Below are 20,170 nucleotides of genomic sequence, written 5' to 3' on the forward strand. Positions count from 1 at the left end.
GTTTTTTAAATGTATTTTACTTGATGGGGTTGATGGCAATAGGAAAAAAGTTAGCAACTTATTCAAGAAACAGGTATGGACTCCATTAAAGAGGTCAGAAAATGCTTCTGTACTGAGCATAGCACACCTGAGGCACAGATTGTATTAGAGAATGGAATCTGTCCCAGAGCCTCTGCCTGGGCATTGCATTGAAACCTCAGCCACACCCAAAACGACAGCTCAGGAGAAAACACTGATCCGTTTCTTGCCATATTGCTTTATTTTAGGCATTTTGGGGCCAGATCCTCATCAGGTGTAAATCAGCAGAGTTCAAATGAAGTCAGTGAGGCTTATATCAGACCCATTTTCTAGCCCTGTATGTGAAATGTTACTGTATAGAGTTAGCAACCAAAACCTCAGTTACACATAGGCTTAGATTCATGATAGATTGCTGTTAAAATCTGCTCCAGAAGAAAAGCCAGTTCAGCATTCAGGCAAGACCAGGCCACTTCAGCTGTTACAACAATAGTTGAGTCTCTTATTTTGAACTATTCAAACATTTAGTTATTGTTTGTGTGTGTGTGAGTGTGCATGCATCTATATGTAATATAGATGACAGAATATGTATTTAAAATCATGAGCCAGGTGCTGTGGTATGGCTGATGCATAGAGTCCAGCTCAGGAGTATGTGCACAAAGGTGGCATAAAGCTCACCTGGCATGCCCTGCTCCTGCTGTAGCTCTGTTCAGGGCAGAGCCCCTTGTGCTGCAGTAGAGCAACCTGAGGGCTGCTCTGACTTGTGCCAGCTGTAACAGACCCATGAGGCTGAAATGCGGCCTAAGAACAGCATGGCTCACAGGTGCTGCCTTTACCCTTCCCCCTCCTATGGTGGTAGCAGCGAGGGGGAATGATGTAAGAACCCTGACATCAGCTGTGTACCACCGGCCAATCAACTTCGTGCTGCTTTAAAAGCAGATCATATACTGGTGGTATGGTGCAAAGAAAATCAATCCCTCAAGAGAGAACTGGTAACCTGGGCAGGTTATAATAAGAACTGCATTCAAAGTTGGAGGCATGCATTCCAGACACGGGGCTTTCTTTCCAAACAGTGAACCCCTAGCTGGCGATGGGTGCGGGGACTTCAGCCTTCCCAGCATAATGTTTCTATTAATATTTGACCAGTGGAAACAGCTTGCTGCTGTTAAACCCAGGGATTCTGGTGGTCAACCAATCCACATCTCATTTCAATATGAAGTAATTAAAGGCCTGTGAGGCTGCCAGGGACATTGATTGACCACAGCTCCCTTACAGGGACTCTGCCTACTGGATGGCGATGCAAGTTCTAGCCATAGGCAGCACCAATGGGGCCTTTTCTACCTGCCCTTTTCTGTGGTTCTGGCACATATGTTTAAACACAGCCCCTCGTGGAGAGGGACTAGATCTATTTTTTAAATACGCAAAAATAATTTAACATTTTAGCTCTTTGTAAATCTTAGGAAGGACTGGATAATGTGATTTCTGTGAAATGAAGGTGCAAGGAACAGGCACATGGGCTAGAGTGAGGGATATGGGACTATATGTGCCTAATTGCAACAAGAAGCCTGATCCTCTGCACTCTTTTAGGAAGGCTTTTATCCCTCATTCTTCCTAAAAGCTTCTAACATTGCCATGGGTATATTTGTGCAATCCAGGCTAACATGCTGTGACTTTGCATCGCCCTCTAGTGGCTCGACCATACATGCAGGTTTATTAGCAAACAGCTGATCCGTCAGCAGAAGCAGTACAGGTTTGTGCTTTTAGATTCAGAAGTCCCAGGTTTGATCCCCAGCCGTGTTGTTATATTTTTGGTGTGTGTGTTAGCAAAGATGCTGTCCTGATCAGGCAAGATTCCTCTATTCACCACTAGTAAGGCACTGGGACCTAGGCTGCCAGAGCATGCCAGCGGTGGAATGTGAATGAGAAGTAGAGGACATGCCTTCCCTCCCCTTCACCCTCCCATAGTAAGTCTCTGTGTTCTGTTGTCTTCATGGCATTGTGTGTTGTACAGTTGTGATGTCATGTTTGTGTCTGTACCATCTATGTGAAGAGCCAAAGTTACACGAAGCCAACAAGCCAATAAAAGCCTGACGAACCAATGAAAAAAAAAATCCCAGCAACTCTCTCTCTTTTTTCAGAAATAAGTATTTATTTAGTAGGTAACGTTTACTCTCTGGGTAGGGCTGGTTGGTAACAGATTACCCAGGAGTCACTTGAGCTCCAAAGGTGACCGACGGGCTCTGCGGGATTGCCCGAGGCCCATGTGACACATGGGATGGAATGGCTACACGGTTCCAGGCGTTGAGAGAATGCACTCAAATTTCAACTGCTATTCCCAGTCGGACCCCTGCATGTTTTCTCGTCCTGCTGTGGCTGAGTGTCTCCAGAGCTTTGCTTCACCCTGGGAGGAACACTTGCACCACATTCTAATATGAGCTTTATGAAGTGGGTTACCAAGGGTGCTTTGAGCCCTTGAAGTGGGGGTTAGGTGGTCTGTGGCTGTCTGAGAATCAGGACCTCCTGATGTAAACTAGCCCCTGGCAGAGCTCCTTTTTTATAACCAGATGCCATCAGCCCTAGGGCATGACATGGTGTATATTTAAATCCCTTTCCTTTGCCATGCTCTGGAAATAGAAACAGAAGCTCTTTTTGCTGTTTTCCACTGAGGTAGGATCTGGCCCCAAATGTTTACTTTCTGTGGTAATATTTTTTCAACTCGCAGTTCAGCTTAGCTCTGTAGGCAAGGGAGCCCATTGACTCCAGAGGACTATTTTAAAATACCACCAATTTAGAGTTCTTGTCCCCTGAGAAGCTACTGTCCACATTTGATTATATTTTAAAAAATTGCCTTGGGATGAGATTTGGGGGGAAGGGTTGTTTGAAGCTGAGGTGTTGGAGGGTTTCTTATGGGGGGGCAGGTAAAGACCCCAGTTTAGGCTGCGTGCATGTGAAGCACAACCCCTGGGAGCACTTAGCATGAGCCATTTGCGGGGGTTCTCTAGGCCAAGCATTGCTGGATGTAGGGTAGGTTATAAACCACTTCCACATCCTCGCCCCTCCCCCTCCCCCTCGCCCTCCAAATCTCGTGTTTGTGCCTGTAGGCCTCCAAAATGATGTGTAATCTGGAAGAGAGACCTCACCCCTCCCCTAAACCAGCATATGGAGCACACTTCCTCATCTGTGCCTTGTCTCTTTTGTTGTGGCTGGGGGGTGGATGAGGGCCAGCTGGGTGAAGGAGAGGCAAACTGCTCCAGTGGTTAACATGCTAGCCTGGATTCAGTTTTCCTGCTCTGTCAAAGAACCCCAGCCTGACCTCGGGCAAGTCACTGAGGCTTTCTTTGTGGGAACGTCCCTACCTCACAGGCGTGTTAGTTTACTTTAATAATTTTTTTCCATGCTCTCTGGGAAGCTGGCTGCAGGGAAGGGGCCAGTCAGACAAGGATAAATATGAGAAATGCCATTAAAAAGCAGCAATGATGTGGTATTAATTTAGATGGAATAGAGGGGCCCAAAGGTATTAACATAACCCAGTCATATCCAGCATTAAACAGTGTTTGGGAGTGTTATACTGAGACCTCAGCCTGCTTAGCACCATGGCAAACATACCATTAAAAATCCTTTTAACCTTTAGTTAAAGATAAAGAAAAGAAAAAAAAACAGAACAATGAAAGCCTTTGAAATGTAAAGCATTAAATAAGGGCTTGATTTTAAGAACATCCCTTAGTCCCTTTCCCTTTAGCTGGAGTGCGATTTTAGAAGGGTAAAAATCCTGTGTCTGACAATCTCTGAGGTGGGATCAAAGACAGTCAGAACTGCCCTTCTGGGTAAAAGAGACGTTAGTTGAGATGAGCTAGAGCCAGGGGCGGCTCTATGTATTTTGCTGCCCCAAGCACGGCAGGCGGGCGGCTTTCAGTAGCGTGCCTGCAGGAGGTCCACCAGTCCCGTGCCTTCGGCGTACCTGCCGCCAAATTGCCGCTGAAGCCACGGGACCGATGGACCTCCTACAGGCATGCCACCGAACGCAGCCTGACTACTGCCCTCACAGCGATCGGCAGGCCGTCACCCACGGCTTGCCGCCCCAGGCACACCCTTGGTGCGCTGGTGCCTGGAGCCGCCGCGGGCTAGAGCTGTTCCTGCCACTGTTAATCTGATCCCATTTCACCTCAGCGGTGGCTGGGATTCTGCTATAGCTGGTAGGCATGGTGATGTCATCTGGGTCCCTCCCTCTGGCCTGGTGTGGGCAAGACATCACTCAGGATTAGGATGACAAAGGTGTAGGGTCCCAGGAGACAGTAGGGGTGGCAGCGATGATGGTGAAGCTAGCTCCAGTAGCCTCCATCTCTTCTATTTCCTCCCCCCAAAGTTTCTCTCTTTAAGGACCCACAAAGGGAACAGTGAGTGGAATAGCCCATCCCCTCGTTGTTTGGTCCACCCATTTGGCAGAATAGCTACCACACCGATTTTGGTCCATTGCTTTCCAAGTTCCCATCTTCTGTTGTTACCAAGCATGAGTTCAGCATAGTTCTAGCAATGTGGCCTTTTTGGTTTGAACTTGGTTAGTCTCTGGTTCTCTTGCACCTATTTATAATAGTCATTGCTGACAACTTGACTGACTTTCCACCAACATTTGTTATTACAGGTCATTGTAACATCTTGTGAACTTTCATGCATGTCTTACAAATGAGCTTTCACCTCTGGTAACTTTGTCGGCCCAATTATCACAACAGCTGCCAAGTAAAATATTCTCCTTAGACACACATGCACGTTGCTATCAAAGCCTCTATTGGAGAAGTGATTTTTCTCACCTGCTGTTCCTATGGAGTACGTGTGGCTTTCTGCATAGTACAAGCAGGAGGAGGTCTTGACACGGATCCCCTTTGAGCACCAATCTCTCTTCATCTGCTGCAGTACCTACATGGGATGGGACTAGGCGAACAGGTGTGCCACAGTTGTGATTAAGAACAATGTGTGCATTAACCACAACCTCTAGCTTTATGAGACACTGATCCATACCGAAGGACAGTGTGATTCTCTACTTAATGGGAAATGTCCATTTGCCATAATCCTTCCAATCATGACACTGCCTTTACCATCTCAAAGTATGAAAAATCATAAGAAGGGCCCAAATTCAGCTACCTACTTTGGCTCATGCTGAGAATAAGGCTGGTGATTTTCACTGGGACCATTCATGTGCTTAAAGTTAGGTGTATGCTTACGTACCTTCCTGACTCGGGTCCCAGAAATGTCATGTATCGGTTACCATGAAAATCTCCTGATGCTCCCCATTATGCCTTCAGATTGCATATAATTCTTTAACCTCTCTTGCACGTCCACCCAAAGCGGTTGGCTATTGGTTGGCCTCAATTGCTGTACATCCCAAAGCCTTGAAAGGGTTGAAAACCCATCTCCCTTGTGAGGCTGGAGCTGCCATTCACTCAGTGGGGTTTGAGCTGGTGTCATCTGGTGCTTGGTCATTTGGCTGATGGATCCTAATTGCTCTTTTCATCCCCTCTCTTTAATGTCCAGGCACCTCAGAGCAAAAGGCCCCTGTTGAAGAAAGGGTCAGTGATAGGCAAATACGTGTTGGAGGACAAGCCGGTCAAACGGTTAGACAGGAATCTGTGTCGTGTTAGTTGCATGCCATAAGTCTGTGGTCACCTGAGCCAGCCTACTGGCCCAGCTGTGTTCTGTATCTGCCGCCTCCCCACCCCCTCGCCCCACAGTGTGGGCCAATGATGGGTTAACTGTTGGAGATTACTGGATTGCAGCTTGATAAGGACAGGAGCTGCTAGCCGTGTTCTTTGTCTACACATGGGGCTTGCACTGGTGAGGCAACATGGGTGGCTGACTACCAATTGTTGGAATCAAGGCAAATTCCCCATGTAGGCAAAGCTATAGCACTGACCTCCCCTCAATGGTTGTCCCTTTAAAGCAATGATGCTACTAAAGTGATTGAATTACTTAAATCACATGGGCTAATTTTAAGAAATAATCTGCAATTGTGAGGGCCCAATTTTGTCCCTGCAGCTAGAAGAGTCTGCAGTTAACTCCTGGTGTGCATGCTCCTTTAGCCACTAGCCTGTTCACCAGACTCTGCATGCAAACCCCCCTTTTTCCTCTGCAGCCTTAGTGGCCACGTATTTAAGCCCCTGGTAAAAGTCTGGCTTACAACATCTGAACAAATCATCTGCTGGGAATTTGAACAAGCTGGAGAGGATCCCTGAGTCTCTTGCTGAGATTCTGCCCAATGGGACCAGATGGGCCTGGTGATATTGTCCTCCCATTCCTCTCAAGAGCTGTTCCTTTGGAGATCCAACACACAGTTGCTGGCATGTGATGATCCAAAGGGCTTAGCAGGGGCAGAGGCTTGGAGATTGAGGTGGTGTGGGGAAGGGGGGGGCGTGCTTGATCATCTTTCTGTTCCCATTCCTGCTGTCGAGCATGTTGCTTAAGAATTGCTGTAACCTAAGGAGAGCCTGTAAACTTGCAACTGCTCCACTCCACCTGAGGTGGTGGTTTGCCTTGGCATTGATGAAAACTCTTCTGTGAAGTAGGGTGATCAGAACCTCTGGTCAAAAAGGGACCCTGGCGGCTCCCATCAGCACCACCAACCAGGCTGTTAAAAGTCTGGTTGGTGATGCTGCAGGGCTAAGGCAGTCTAGTGCCTACCTGTCCTGGGGCATTGCGCTGCGCCCCAGAAGTGGACAGCAGATCTGGCTCCTAGGTGGGGGGGCCATGGGGCTCCACATGCTGCCCCTGCCCCGAGCACCAGCCAATGGGAGCTGGGGGGGCAGTGTCTGCGGGCGAGAGCAGTGCATGCCGTGGAGCCTCCTGCCTCTCCATATGCCCCTCCTAGGAGCCAGACCTGCTGGCCGCTTCTGGGGCACAGCATGGTGCCCCAAGACAGGCAGGCAGCCTGCCTTGGCTCCGAAGCACCGACACCCAAGGTAAGCCCGTACTCCAACCCCCTGCCCCAGCCCGGAGCCCCCTCATCCCCAGCTCCACCCCAGAGCCCACCCCTCAGCCCAGAACCCTGACCCTCTCCCGCCCCCCAGTGCCCACACCCCCACCCCAGAGCCCTTACCCCCTGCACCTCACCCCCTGCCCCAGCCCAGAGCCCCCTCCCCCACCCTGAACCCCTCATCCCCAGCCTCACCCCAGAGCCCTCAATCCCTCCTGTACCCCAACCCTCTGCCACAGCCCCCTCCTGTACCCCAAACCCCTCATCCCCAGCCTAACCCCAGAGCTCGCACCCCCAGCTGGCACCCTCATCCCCTCCTGCACCCCAACTCCCTGCCCCAGCCCAGAGCCTCCACCTGCACCCTGAACCCCTCATTTCTGACCCCACCCTGGAGCCCACACCCCCATTTAGAGCCCTCACCCTTTCCTGCACCCCAACCCCCTGCCCCAGCCCAATGAAAGTGAGTGAGGGTGGGGAAGAGCGAGAGACTGAGGGAGGGGGAATGTAGTGAGCGGGGGTGGGTAGGGCCTTGGGAAAAGGGCAGAGCAGGGGCGGGACTTCAGGGCGGAGCGAGGCTAGGGAGTTCAGTTAGTGTCAATAGAAAGTTGGCAACCCTACTCTGAAGAGGCCTTTGCCTCTCAACCCCATATTCCAGCCAGTCATGCTTGTGTATCTTTAGGGTGTAGAGGGAGGGTCATGCACATTTCTATTCTCTAAGAGCTGGAGCCCATGTGTGAGCTTTCTCCTGATGGGAATTTCATTTGGTCAACTATTCTCCATCACTTCCAAACTGACTATCCTACAATACAGGGAGGAAAATGAATGCACTTAGCAGGTAATGAATGTTCACAGCCCTAGTGGTACTGGCCACATGCAAGCTTAGGGGAGAGGGAAAAGAGTTGACTCCTGGCCCACCCACTAGTGCCTTGTATTAAATGCGAGATTGATACAATTGTGAGCATGCTACCCTAGGATTAGGTTGTAAAGTAGCCTGCACGTCTCCCCTGGCCCCACCTTGTTTAGATCTGGTCCAGTGTCCATGGAAGCTAAAGGAAATCTTTCCATTGAGTTCAGGGGGCACTGGATCAAGCACTTACTTCAGTTGTACATCTTCCCTTTCCCTTCTTCTAGGTCCTTAACAATGGTGAGCCTACCTGGCCATAGAACACTTAATAGCGCTCAGCAACTCGTGTGTGTGCTCCAAGTGCTAATGGGTCCTCTGTACCTAGTGAATTACTCCAAGGTGGCTGCTCTCCCTGCCGTCCTATTAACAGCATATATGACAGGTTGCACAGGGCAGCCTGCCCTAAGGCCATATAATCCTCCCTCTTAGTGGAGACATGGCTTCAAACACAGGCAGTGGATGGCAGTCATGCAGCCATTTCACAGCTATATCAGAGTGGGCGATGACCCACTAGACCTTCCCTAGGGAAAAGCTTCGCTGCAGTTGAGAGCTTATAGTTGGGAAGCAGCCGGCTCTGAAGAATAACTGTCTGTTCGAGCCCAGATCTTTGATTTCCTCCTTCCCCTAGGCCAGTTGTATGTGGTGTTGAAACCCATTTTTTAGAACTGGTTGCAGAGCTAACCAGTAAATCATAACAGTGTTGGGTTGGAAAGGACCATGAGAAGTCACCAAGTCCAGCCCCCTGTACTTGGGGGAGGGGTGTATGTGAGCACTCAGCTGAACTGTGGCTGCTAATAATGGACGTGTTCTAAGGGACACACGTTTGATGAAGTTAGAAATTGAAAAACGGAGTCATCTTGCAGTGTCTTGTTTTTTCTCACCCCCTCTCCCCGTTCCTTTCACCTCTGTTTTCCTTTTCCTTTTCCTGTGGCAATAGGAAAAAAGGAATGGACAAGGTGGGGGGTCAGAACCAAGAACTGAAAGAAAACAAAACAAAAAAAAACCCAAAAAACCAACCCAGCAAAAAAAAATTTCTGTTAAAAAAAATCATAAAAATTTTCAAATAAACCAAACATCACTCTTTTTTGGAAACCTGCCACATAGGATTGGCTGCAATTTGTTTTCTTGAAATCCTCCCCTTTTTTTTTCTTTTAAGCCACTCTAATTACAACACAGACAGTTGCCATAAGAAGCTGTTTGAAATCGACGCTTGGTCAGCCTGACCGTACCCCTGCTGGTGCCACCATCTCTGAGTTTCCTTTTAGTTTTGCTCCATTAAGAGGCCTTGAACCTTATAACATGTGGGTAAGATCCACAGACTCAGACCCCAATCTTGCAAACACTTAAACATGTGCACAGGTGTTTGCAGAACTGGGAGGTGTGTGCTGTGGCCTCTCACCTTCCTCCTCCCCTAGGGGGCACTGTTGGTCTTGTGTCTTGGTGTGTGTGTCCCAATCAATATTCTGTGTGCTCTAACTTGGTCACATTGATCATTTCTGGCCCCCCTCATCCCATCCCATCTCTGGGGCACATATGGGTCTTGGCAGTCAGCTGGTTCCTGGGGATCTTCCTCTCACTTTCCTGGAGGACATGACTGTGGAAGACCTCAACAAGAAGAACTGTAAATACTTCCTGGCCACCACAACGGCACTGAAGAAGGGGAAAGCAAGCAGAATGAGCTTTGGAGAGGGCCGCACCGCAGGCTGCAAGTGAGAGCGGCAGCAAATGGCAGGGGCTGGCGGGCACCCAAAGATGGCTCTGAAGGGTGATGTCAACTGGAGGCAAACAGCAGATGAATTGGATCATGATGCCCCATTGTCCCCCAGAGAGCAGCCCATTGGCACTGAAACCATGGTAAGTCTAATAATTTAGGGCTCTTCCTTTTCCCTCACGTGCTACCAGGGGGTGGGGGGATGGGGGAAGATTGAGTTTTTGTGAACCTTACCACCCACCTCCAACCTCCATTGGTCTACTACAGCAGCTGTAGTTCTGGCCCATAAAGCACAACTCAGACCTTGGTTTCTATAAACTCTCTTCTCCCCTTCTCTTCCCACCCTCTTTTCCCCAAATTCAGGCACCTGAACCAGTCAGCTCTTCTCCAGAACGTCTCTTCAAAGTGGTGTTTGTGGGCAACTCTGGCGTAGGCAAGAGCTCCTTCATCCATCGCTTTTGTTACGACAGGTTCTTGGCTGAGATCAGTGCAACCATTGGTAAGTGAAAGGGCTCCCCCGTGCTGCTAAGTCACAGCGGTGTGAGCCTCTGGCCTGGGAAACAGGGCCGACTCTAGCCATTTCGCCGCCCCAAGCATGGTGGCACGCCACGGGGGGGGCGCTCTACCGCTTGCCGGTTCCGCGGCTCTGGTGGACCTCCCACAGGCGTGCCTGCGGATGCTCCACCGGAGTCGCGGGACCAGCGGACCCTCCGCAGGGATGCCTGCGGGAGGTCCACCAGAGCTGCCTGCCGCACTCCCAGCAACCGGCAGAACGCCCCTGGCGGCATGCCGCCCCAGACAGGGCCTGGAGCCGGCCCTGCTGGGAAATGGGGGACAGAATGACACGTCAAAAAAGGAAGCTTGAAATGATCCCACTGTTGTGTCTCTTATCCGTGGCAGTGCAGAGTTACCCATAAGAACCATTTCCTTCAGCATTAGCGGAGTGGGTAATTTCTCTCTCCTGTATGTTCCACACAGCACTGAACATGTTGGCAACACTGAGAAATAATGGCCAAGATCTTCCAAAAAGGATTAGTGATTCTGGGATGCCCAACCTGAGACACCTTAAAGATCTTCAGAAGATGGGTTGTTGATCTCTGAATTATCCAGGGAGCTGTATGACCTGTTTCTGGGGAAAAGAGATAGTTGGGAAGGATTGGTGTCTTCACTATAACATTATTTCTTTAGACTGCAGGAGCACCCAAAATGAGCTGGGCCTCTCCCCAACACAAAGGAAGACAGAGTCCCTGCCCCTACAATTTTGTTTCACTGAGGTAATTTGGCCGATCCTTTCTATAGGCCTCATTTCCCTGTTTTCCCCTGCCCCATCCTGCAATTACCATGTACTGTTGCCTCCCCTACAGGTATTGATTACCAGGTGAAGAGTTTAATGGTGGATAACACACAGGTGGCCTTGCAGCTGTGGGACACAGCGGGCCAGGAGAGGTAAATGAAGCATTTGGGTTCCATGCTAGGATTTCATGCTGCCAGGCATGTAACAGTAAGTGCTGATAGTGGCTACTGAGTTTGTGGGCAGGGTATGGGAAGAGGGAACAGACCTGTATCAGGTCCCAAGGAATGTGATGTTCATTTTAACCTTATAGGGATTGTTAGCTGGCACCAGAAGGTTCTGCCATCAGTGTCTGTATCACAATTCCTTGCAGGAGATCTATAGGATCTGTGGTTCCCAAGCAGGTTGTGGAGGGGATGATTCTGAGTGTCATGGGAAGGGTGTGAATTTCAATACACTTGGAGTACTTGTCCATATATTTATGGTTGTGGCCAGCCTCGTCATTAGCACCAGGATACAAACTTGCTCTGTGCCTCGATGTGCACCTGAAAAACAGGGCAGGTGGCACTCGAAACAGCCCCTGATGCTTCCAGGAATGTTGGGAAGTAATTTTATGTAAGAATGGCCCTGGCTGGGATTGAATTTAGGACCTCTGGATTTAAAAGCACCAACCTCTATTTCTTAAGATAAAGCATTAGCTTTTTTAGCTTAGAGCCAGTAACACAATGATAAACCTCTTCTGTGGTCTAGCCGCTAGAGGGGACAAAGAACCACACTGTGTTAGAGTGAGCTACGTTTATTTACTATGTGCTACTCCTGTTTAATTATGCTGTGTTTTCAAATCTGAGTTTACCACTTTAAGGGGGAAACTTAATTTCATGGAGTGTGGCATAAATGCACTGATTGTCTCAAACATTGTGCATTTTTTCTCTAAATATGCTGCAATGTCAGAAATATCTCATGATGAGGTTGAGTCACAAGGGTGGTGTGACCCTATGCTGGCCACTAACAATGATACAAGCCCCATCTCAGCCAATCAGATTTTGCAGTCCAGAAGTGCCATATACTTGGTTATTATAAATAGAGACTGCCCCAAATCAGACATATGTAAAGAAGCAAAATTTCCATTTAAACAAGTTCTTGTAGCCATATTTACACCAAGGCAGAGCTGTCAGGTGATAATTGTTTCTAACCTAGTTGTAACATGCCTTCCTTGAATCACTGGGGGACCCCACTTCTGGAAATCATCCTTCCTCAGGAGAGCACTCGAGCATGTGTGTAAATTTCCTTTGAAATCAATGGGACTTTAGCATGTGCTTATAAGTAAGCACGTGGCTTTACTGCTTTCCTGAATCAGGACCTTGGAATGGTGCAAAAATCTTCCTTAGCTCTGAAAATATCGATGTAACAGCTCCTAACTGGCAGCACCCAGACAATGCTTGCTGTTAGCAAGGAGGACACACTCCTCCACATGTGGGAGAATTTCTTGATGATCTCTTTTGGCCCATAGAAGCAAATAACCACTACATGTGGTCATCACTCCACTGTCTAGTGTGCTCTTTAGTGTCAAAGGTGTTGCTGGAACTCCAGAGACACACTATTGGCTCTCTCAAATGGAGAGTTTTCCGGTCGCCAGCTCTTAGGGTAAACAATGCCCCCCACAGGCCATAGAAGAGAACATGCTCCAAGGGAAGCATTATTTAGTTTAGAAACATCACTTCCTACTGCATGTTCCTCTAGCCTTTAGCCAAGAGAATGGACTTACTTATCAGTCTGTGTCCTAAAGTGTCCTTCTAATAAAGCACTGATATGTGGAGATCTTGCTATCTCTGCTGTGTTTAACTCAGTGAACAATGTGCCTGAACTAGAATGTATGTTCCCCAAAATACATACTTACCCAAGCCGCTGGCCTTTCTCCCATAACTCAAATCTATCTGCCGAGTCATCCATGAGGTGGCTGCTTTGTATGAGACATTTGCAAACTGGGGTGAAATAAGCTGAAGGCTTTGTTCCTGGTGTGGCTGCATTGGTGAGAGTCCTCACATAGACAAGGTTTATTCTGGGTCAATGCTGTTTGCTCTGGTGTAGATAAACCAGTGGCTGAAATCCCAATGTAGAAAAGGTCCAAGTTACAGATCCACCAAAACCTCACTGTGCAGAGATTTCCCTGCCTCCAGCCCCAAATTTCCCCATGACAAATCCTTCATCTTCTTCCCTGATCACATCCAAATGGACTCTTCTCCCAGTCCTCTTCCCCCTAACCCAGGCATGGTTTTCCTTCCTGCTTCCTAAACACCATGCTTCTGGACAGATGGTAGTTTACTGATTGAGTCACTGCTGCCTTGGGCCCCTCCAAGGAGATGGAATCTCAAGAGTCCGAGACACCTGCCTTCATCGCCTCTGTTTGTTAATGGGAATCACAGCTGGCTCTAGAACAGGGGTTCTCAAGCTAGGGGTCAGGACCCCTCAGGGGGTTGCAAGGTTATTACATAGGAGGTCGCGAGCTGTCAGCCTCCACCCCAAACCCTGCTTTGCCTACAGCATTTATAATGGTGTTAAATATATAAAAAAGTTTTTTTAATGGATAAGGTGGGGTCACACTTAGAGGCTTCCTATGTGAAAGGGGTCACCAGCACAAAAGTCTGAGAACCCCTGCTCTAGAAAGACTGAGCCTCCTGCAGCTGCCACCAGGCCCTGCACAGAGAATCCATGTTAAGAAAGGTATAGTTTGTTTGCTTGTTAATGGCTGAATGGATGCTGGAAATGTCTTTGGTTTCATTTGACTTCAGGTTTCGGAGCATCACCAAGCAGTATTTCCGGAAGGTGGATGGTATCTTTGTGATGTATGACATCACTGATGAGTGCTCCTTCATGGCAGTGCGGAACTGGATGAGTAGCATCCAGGTAAGAGAGAGACACGTTTGGGCTTGTTTTTGACATGCTGGCATTGCTCAAGATTCTCCTTTTACTGTAATGACCCCGCATGGACCTGCCCTAGAAAGGAGACCATTCGAAGCAGCCATGTTGTATGCTAGTAAAGGCCTGGAAGGTCCTAAGGTCTGTAGGGTACTCAAACAGTACTAACCATAATAGCAGACATAGATAGCTAAGATTTAGTTTGGGTGATTGTAGTAGATAGGAATTGGGTAGTATTCTGTTCACTTATTTGGAAGCCACTAGTGGGCCTCCTTGTCTTCTATTGCAGAAGTCACTAAAACCTAGCAGAGCAACAGTGTATTTATGTAGCTAAGTGTAGCATGTTTGTATATATTTAGTAAACCTGATTATTTGGAACTCAGCTGTTTCCTAATATTCTTACTGTTGTGCAGAAAGCAAAGACATGATGATGGTCTGTTTTGATCAAAAGCCCTTTGAGGCAGAGACTGTCTCCTACTATGTGTATATGCAGCACCTAACACAATGAGGACCTGACCTCAATTTAGAACCTCTATGCATTAATGTAACACTAATAATAAATACATTCTCTTCCAACCCCCTTTCCAGTTTGTTGTAACTTTCACAAACATATTATTTTGGAGTGATGTTATTCTGCAAAAATCTCAATTGTTATTTGCAAGAGGTTTTTGTGTGTGTGTGTGTGTGTGTGAAAGTTTGAAAGCAAAATCATTTCAGATATATTTGAGTTGTGGGGAGAGGAAAGGGATGAATACTTTCCCTATATGTTCTGAGTAGATATTTTGTCTATGGGTGATGCAAAGCAGAAGCTGAGAATGTCAAACTTTGCTTGTTTTGTAGATCGCCCTGAGACATAAAAATCAAGCCAAGGTTGAAATAAATCTGCTCAGTTAGTTTTATTAATAATATCAGCAAGTTTGTTCATACCCATTAGAAATAGTTTGGTCATTTTTCCCCAAGGAATTTTAAGGATTCAAGGCCAAGATTTTCAAAAATGTCTAGTGATTACAGGTGCTTTTTTTTTTTTTAATCCAACTTGAAACCTGAAAGGGGCCTAATTTTCAGAATGTGCTGAGTACCTGCCCTCTGAAAATCAGGCCACTGTGGGCACCCAAAAATTGAGGCATCTAAAATCTCTAGTCACGTCTGAGAATTTGGCCCATATTTTTCACCTGACTCTAAGCCTCAGTTGTTCAAATGTTGTGGATGGTGCAGAGTAGAATACTTACATTCGGAGATGATCCAGGGTCAAATGCTGAAGTTCTTATTCAAGGTGACTTCCAGTGAAGTTATAGGGAGGTTTTACCTAAGTAAAGGACTTCAAATGTGACCCGTGAATGACAGCTGCTACTAAAATGCTATGTGAGGGCTCAAATTTGCTTATCCTGTTTAGCCTGTGGATTTTCAGTTAAGGATGGCTGGGTTCAGCAGGCATCAGGCTGAATGGCTCCAGACCAAGGAAATTCAGGCTCTACAGAAAAAACTGGCAGGTCTTTTAAATTCTCATTGGGCAGATTTCTTTCTTTCTTTTAAAAAGCCAGTGAAACTAAATACAACTCCTCTTCCCCCCTTTAAAATTCCATTTCCTCCCTAGCCCACTCACCGAAACCCTGGCATTAAGGTTTGATAAATCAACCACTTGGAATCAGCATGTTCCCATAGTTTCACTTCCTTTCCCAGTGTCACTTGAAGAGCTTGCAGAACAATTCCTAAATAAATGAAATCTCCTGGCATGCTGGCAGGTCCCACGGGGTTAGCTCCTGCTTTCATGGAAGTCAATGGCAAGGCTTCTATTCATGTTGGCAGGAGCAGTATCCAGCCCCAAGATACTCCTGTCTTCCAGATGGTTCTCATGGGAGCCTTGCTCTGTCTACCCTACAGGAAGGGATTGAGGAGGGGGCCATGATCTTTCTACTTGGAAGCAAAATGGATGCAGCAGAGAGAGAGACCCAGCACGTGCCCAAGACAGAGGGAGAAAGGCTGGCGAAGGTGCGGCTCTGTATGCTACTCCTTGCTCCAAAGGTTTTGTAGATTTCACTCTGGTCTGGTTTGCTTGCTCTCTGCCATATTTAGGAAATGGGAGGGGACTCTCCTATGCTCACAGCTATTGCAGAGTATGGTTCTGCCCCCCCTGGAATCAACAGCCAAGCTCCCCTAGACTTCAGTGGTGCAGGGCGAAATCCTTAAATGATAATTAAGACAACTATTTTTTCACTGAGGTCATGGAAGTCATGGAATCTGTGACTTCCGGCGACCTCCATGAATTCAGCCCTGTCGGCCAGAAGCTGTGGGGGTTTCCAGCTGCCATGGGAGGTGGGGCCGCAGCTCTTGGTTGCCACAGGCAGCGGGGGTCCTTCAGAGCTCCCAGCTGCCATGAATGGTGGGGATACCCCAGAACTCTAAGCCAGGGGACCCTGGAGCTCCAAGCCTGCATAGGCGGTGGGAACCCCCAGAGCTCGAAGTGGCCCCCACAACTGCCCAACCTCTGCAGGCGGTGTGGGGACCCCTCAATTGGGCTCCCCATTTTGTCACAGATATTTTTAGTAAAAGTCAGGAACATGTCATGGGCTTCCATTAATTTTTCTTTATAGCTCGTGATCTGTCCATGACTTTTACTAAAAATATCCGTGACGAAATCTTAGCCTTAATGATAATATCAAGTGGCCAGCTTGTGATGGACCCTGACTCTGGAAGAACTCTTTGTGCTTGGGCTCGGTGCATCCTTAAAGTGAATTTGACCCCTCAGGGTGCAGCCCACAGCATTCCTTTGAAATAGTGACCGTTTAACGGGATCTAGCAAGTCTGCCAGTCCACGCTCTTGGCATACCCTGGTTTTACCAGGAATGCACTGGTTGATTATGAAATGAGAATTTATTTTCCAGGTTTCAATGTCTAGTGGTCCCTGCCTCCCCTTAGCCAAAAAGACTCCTGCACTGAGCCTTGCTGCATTGAATTGTGTAGTGAAGCAGGAGGTGCTCCAGATTGCACCTGACCAGGATCTTGTCTCTCCTAGATTCCACTGTATGGCAGCACAAACAGGCCAGTGAGGGGACATTTCCCCCTGTCCTTCCAGCAGCTAAAAGACCCAACCCAGTGCTCCCCTGGGCTGCTAGAGCTTTGACACACTCTTGATGCCAGGGCCCCAACTAGACGTGTGTGTGTGTGTGTGTGTGTGTGTGTGTGTGTGTGTGTGAGAGAGAGAGAGAGAGAGAGAGAGAGAGAGAGAGACTAGGTGTGATGGGTGGTGGGGGTTGACAGCGGCAGAAGTTATCTTCTCACTCTCCTTTCCTGCAGGAATACAAGGCTGTCTTTTATGAGTGCAGTGCTATGACTGGCTATAACATCCTGGAGCCCATGTTACATATGGCAAGGTGAGTGGAGCGGAACAGCATCACCCTGGTACCTTTTTCAGCCATGGCCAAGCTGCTACAATCTCTCTCAGGTACAGGCAAGGAGAAGGGGGGTTCATCTGAGGTAGAACTTGGTCCCAAATGAGAAGCTGGGGTAGCACATTGTTTTTGGTAACTCAACAGACTGAGGTGTTAACATGCCAGAGGAGTGGTTGTTGTCTTCCCCTGTGTGTGGAAAGCACCTTGTTTGGACACTGTCACATCCTAAGGAAAGATCAGAGCTTGTCAAAATGTTTGGACTACTTTTGTTTTGTTTTTGTGGCCAAAAAAGGCCTTTTAAAAAAATCCCAAAATTAAATTTCTAGGTTTTTCTATGGAAACTGGACAATTTTAATTTTCAGTTTTCATTTTTTCCTTTCTCCTCCCTTTCTTCTGCTTTTTTCATAGTTCTTTTTTAGTGGCCAAATGGGAAAAGGGCAGGGAAACAAAAAATGTCAAATCTGAAAAAATTTCATTTTTAAATTGTTTCAAAAAATTCACAAACATTTTTTGGGGAAACAAAGAAAAAGAATTTATCTTTGAAACACAAAAGTTTGTAACATCTTTTTACAATTTTTGACCCACTCTAGTAACTAACAGTTTATTAAGCTGTGTTTCTAATGTAGTGTAATATTACCACCTAGCTCTTATAGGGTGCCTTTCATCAGTAGAGCTCAAAGTGCTTTACAAAGGATGCAGCATTCCCATTTTACAGATGGGAAAACTGAGGCACACTACTTGTCCAAGGTCACCCAGTAGGCTAGTGGCAGAGCCAGCAATAGATCCCACATCTTTTGAGTCATAGGCCAGTGCCCTACCCACTATAACACACTGCCTCCTCTAGTAGATGCTACTTCCTCCTCTGCATCGATTTGGAATTTCTCACCAATATTGTCTGTTTGTCTGTCTTTTATGTAGTCCAACTCCAAAAGAAGCCCCGCTCTCACTATTTCCCTTCACTCTTCAACATCTAGTTTATTCTTGCCTGATGGGGACCAGGAAGCAGGCAATATCAGACTGCTGTGTTCTTGAACTGCTAATGTGTTGATCATTCCAGGCTGCTGACAGCTCAAGAGGACAAGCAGAGGGAAAGTGCCCTGCACCTGGAAGAGTACCACAAGAGGAAGGGATGCTGCTTGTGACGAAGTAAAGAGCATTCCTCAGGAGCATGTGGGGGCTGCACATGGCTGGCTGGTTATCAGCTCCATAGGGACTCAGGAAGGTGCAAGCTTGTCCCAAGAAGGAACATCCAGACGTTAAAATGAAGCAAGCTTGTTGCAACAGAATAATTCTAATCTCCCTCCCCACCTCTATCCCTATGCTCTCATACAACTGCAGCATTCCCCTCCTCCCCCAACTCCAGGGACATACTGCTTGAGACGTTGCATTGGCTGCACAGAAACTGGTTCTCCCCTTTGCTTGTTCCTTTTGTGTCACACACAGGTGAACGGAGGGCACCTCTAACACTCTGTTTTAAATAAGCTAAAGCAATGTCCAGCAGTGTAATAAAGAGATGATTATTTTAAACTTGGAAACAGCACTGGGAGTGTTGGTGTGTCTTAAAGGCGATGTTTGCTTGGCCTTTGGGAGCAGACTGACTAATCAGAGTTACTCAACTATGTAACCTGTGCTAGGAGAGCATGGCTCTTTGTCTCCTTCTAATGACTGCGCCACTTAAAAGGTGTCTGAGGCCTTGGCTACACTCACACTTTACAGCGCTGCAACTGGGGTGTGAAAAAACACCCCCCTGGGCGCTGCAAGATACAGCGCTATAAAGCGTCAGTGTAATCAGGGCAGCAGCGCTGGGAGCGCGGCTCCCAGCGCTGCACGCTACCCCCCGTAAGGGATGTGGTTTACATGCAGCGCTGGGAGAGCTCTCTCCCAGCGCTGCCGCTCTCACTACACTCACACTTCAAAGCGCTGCCGCGGCAGCGCTTTGAAATTCCAAATGTAGCCATACCCTGAGTCTAGAGAAGTAGGCCTTTAGTTCAGTAGTTTTCAAACTTTTTTTTTGGTGACGCTGTTGAAGAAAATTGTTGATGCCTGCGACCCAACGGAGCTGGGGATGAGGGGTTCAGGGTGTGGGAGTGGGTTCTGGGCTGGGATAGGGGGCTGGGGTGCAGGAGGGGGTCAGGTCTCTGGGCTGGAGGTGCAGGCTCTGGGATGAGGGGTTTGGGGTGCAGGAAGGGGCTCCGGGTTGGGGGGAGGCTCAGGGCTGGGACAAGGGATTGGGTCACGGGGTTGGGGTGTGGGCTTCTCTCGGGCAGCTCCCAGTCAGTGGCGCAGTGGGGATACTAAGGCAGGCTTCCTGCCTGTCCTGGCACTGCGGACTGCACTGCACCCTGCAGGCCAATGAGAGTGCGGAACCAGTGCTCAGGGTGGAGGCAGTGCACAGAGCCCGTTGGCCCCACCACCACCACCACCGGGGAACCAGACCTTCTCCTGGCCGCTTCCGGGGCACAGTGCGGTGTCAGAACAGGTAAGGTCTAGCCTGCCTTAGCCAGGCAGCACTGCCAATGGGACTTTTAACAGCCCGATCAGCAGTGCTGACCATAGCCACCACGCCCCAGTGCCTGACATTCTGCAACCCAGTACTGGGTTGCAACCCACAGTTTGAAAACCACTGCTTTAGTTCAAGTAGTGAATGCTTATAGCTCTGAAGGTGTCTGGTTCAAACCCCAGCGTCAACACAAACAGCATTGGTTCTACCTGGCTTTTGCACTTGTGTTTTTTGAAGGGAGGTGTAGGCCTCGTGGCATTTTGATCTAAGGTTATAATTAAACCTTTTTTCCTGCTTTCTAGGTAGGAACATGGACATGTTATGGCCCTAACATCTGTTGTTAATCTTTCAACTAAAGCCAGCTGAGAAGGTGACACTGGAGTAGTTGACACTAGCTTTCTTCTTTGCTCAATGCACATGGATTCTCCTGCTGGTGAAGTTTGGAGGATAGCACAGAGCTGCCCAAACTCAAGCCCCTGATTG

The 20,170-nt window shown here is 48.1% G+C and overlaps 1 protein-coding gene across 1 annotated transcript in view; it reads left to right on the forward strand.

The window, feature by feature from the left end:
• CRACR2B (calcium release activated channel regulator 2B) overlaps positions 1 to 18,238 on the forward strand; it is an 86,815-nt gene extending 68,577 nt beyond the window's left edge. The window contains exons 11-16 of the mRNA XM_050952872.1: positions 9,955 to 10,090; positions 10,956 to 11,037; positions 13,672 to 13,786; positions 15,680 to 15,820; positions 17,093 to 17,169; positions 18,106 to 18,238. Of these exons, the coding sequence (XP_050808829.1) occupies positions 9,955 to 10,090; positions 10,956 to 11,037; positions 13,672 to 13,786; positions 15,680 to 15,820; positions 17,093 to 17,169; positions 18,106 to 18,235 (681 nt within the window). The 3' untranslated portion in view covers positions 18,236 to 18,238. The remainder of the gene's footprint in view (positions 1 to 9,954; positions 10,091 to 10,955; positions 11,038 to 13,671; positions 13,787 to 15,679; positions 15,821 to 17,092; positions 17,170 to 18,105) is intronic.
• Positions 18,239 to 20,170: the final 1,932 nt, after the last annotated feature.

This window comes from Gopherus flavomarginatus, chromosome 5 (genome assembly GCF_025201925.1).
Source record: "Gopherus flavomarginatus isolate rGopFla2 chromosome 5, rGopFla2.mat.asm, whole genome shotgun sequence".
NCBI classification, from domain to species: domain Eukaryota; kingdom Metazoa; phylum Chordata; order Testudines; family Testudinidae; genus Gopherus; species Gopherus flavomarginatus.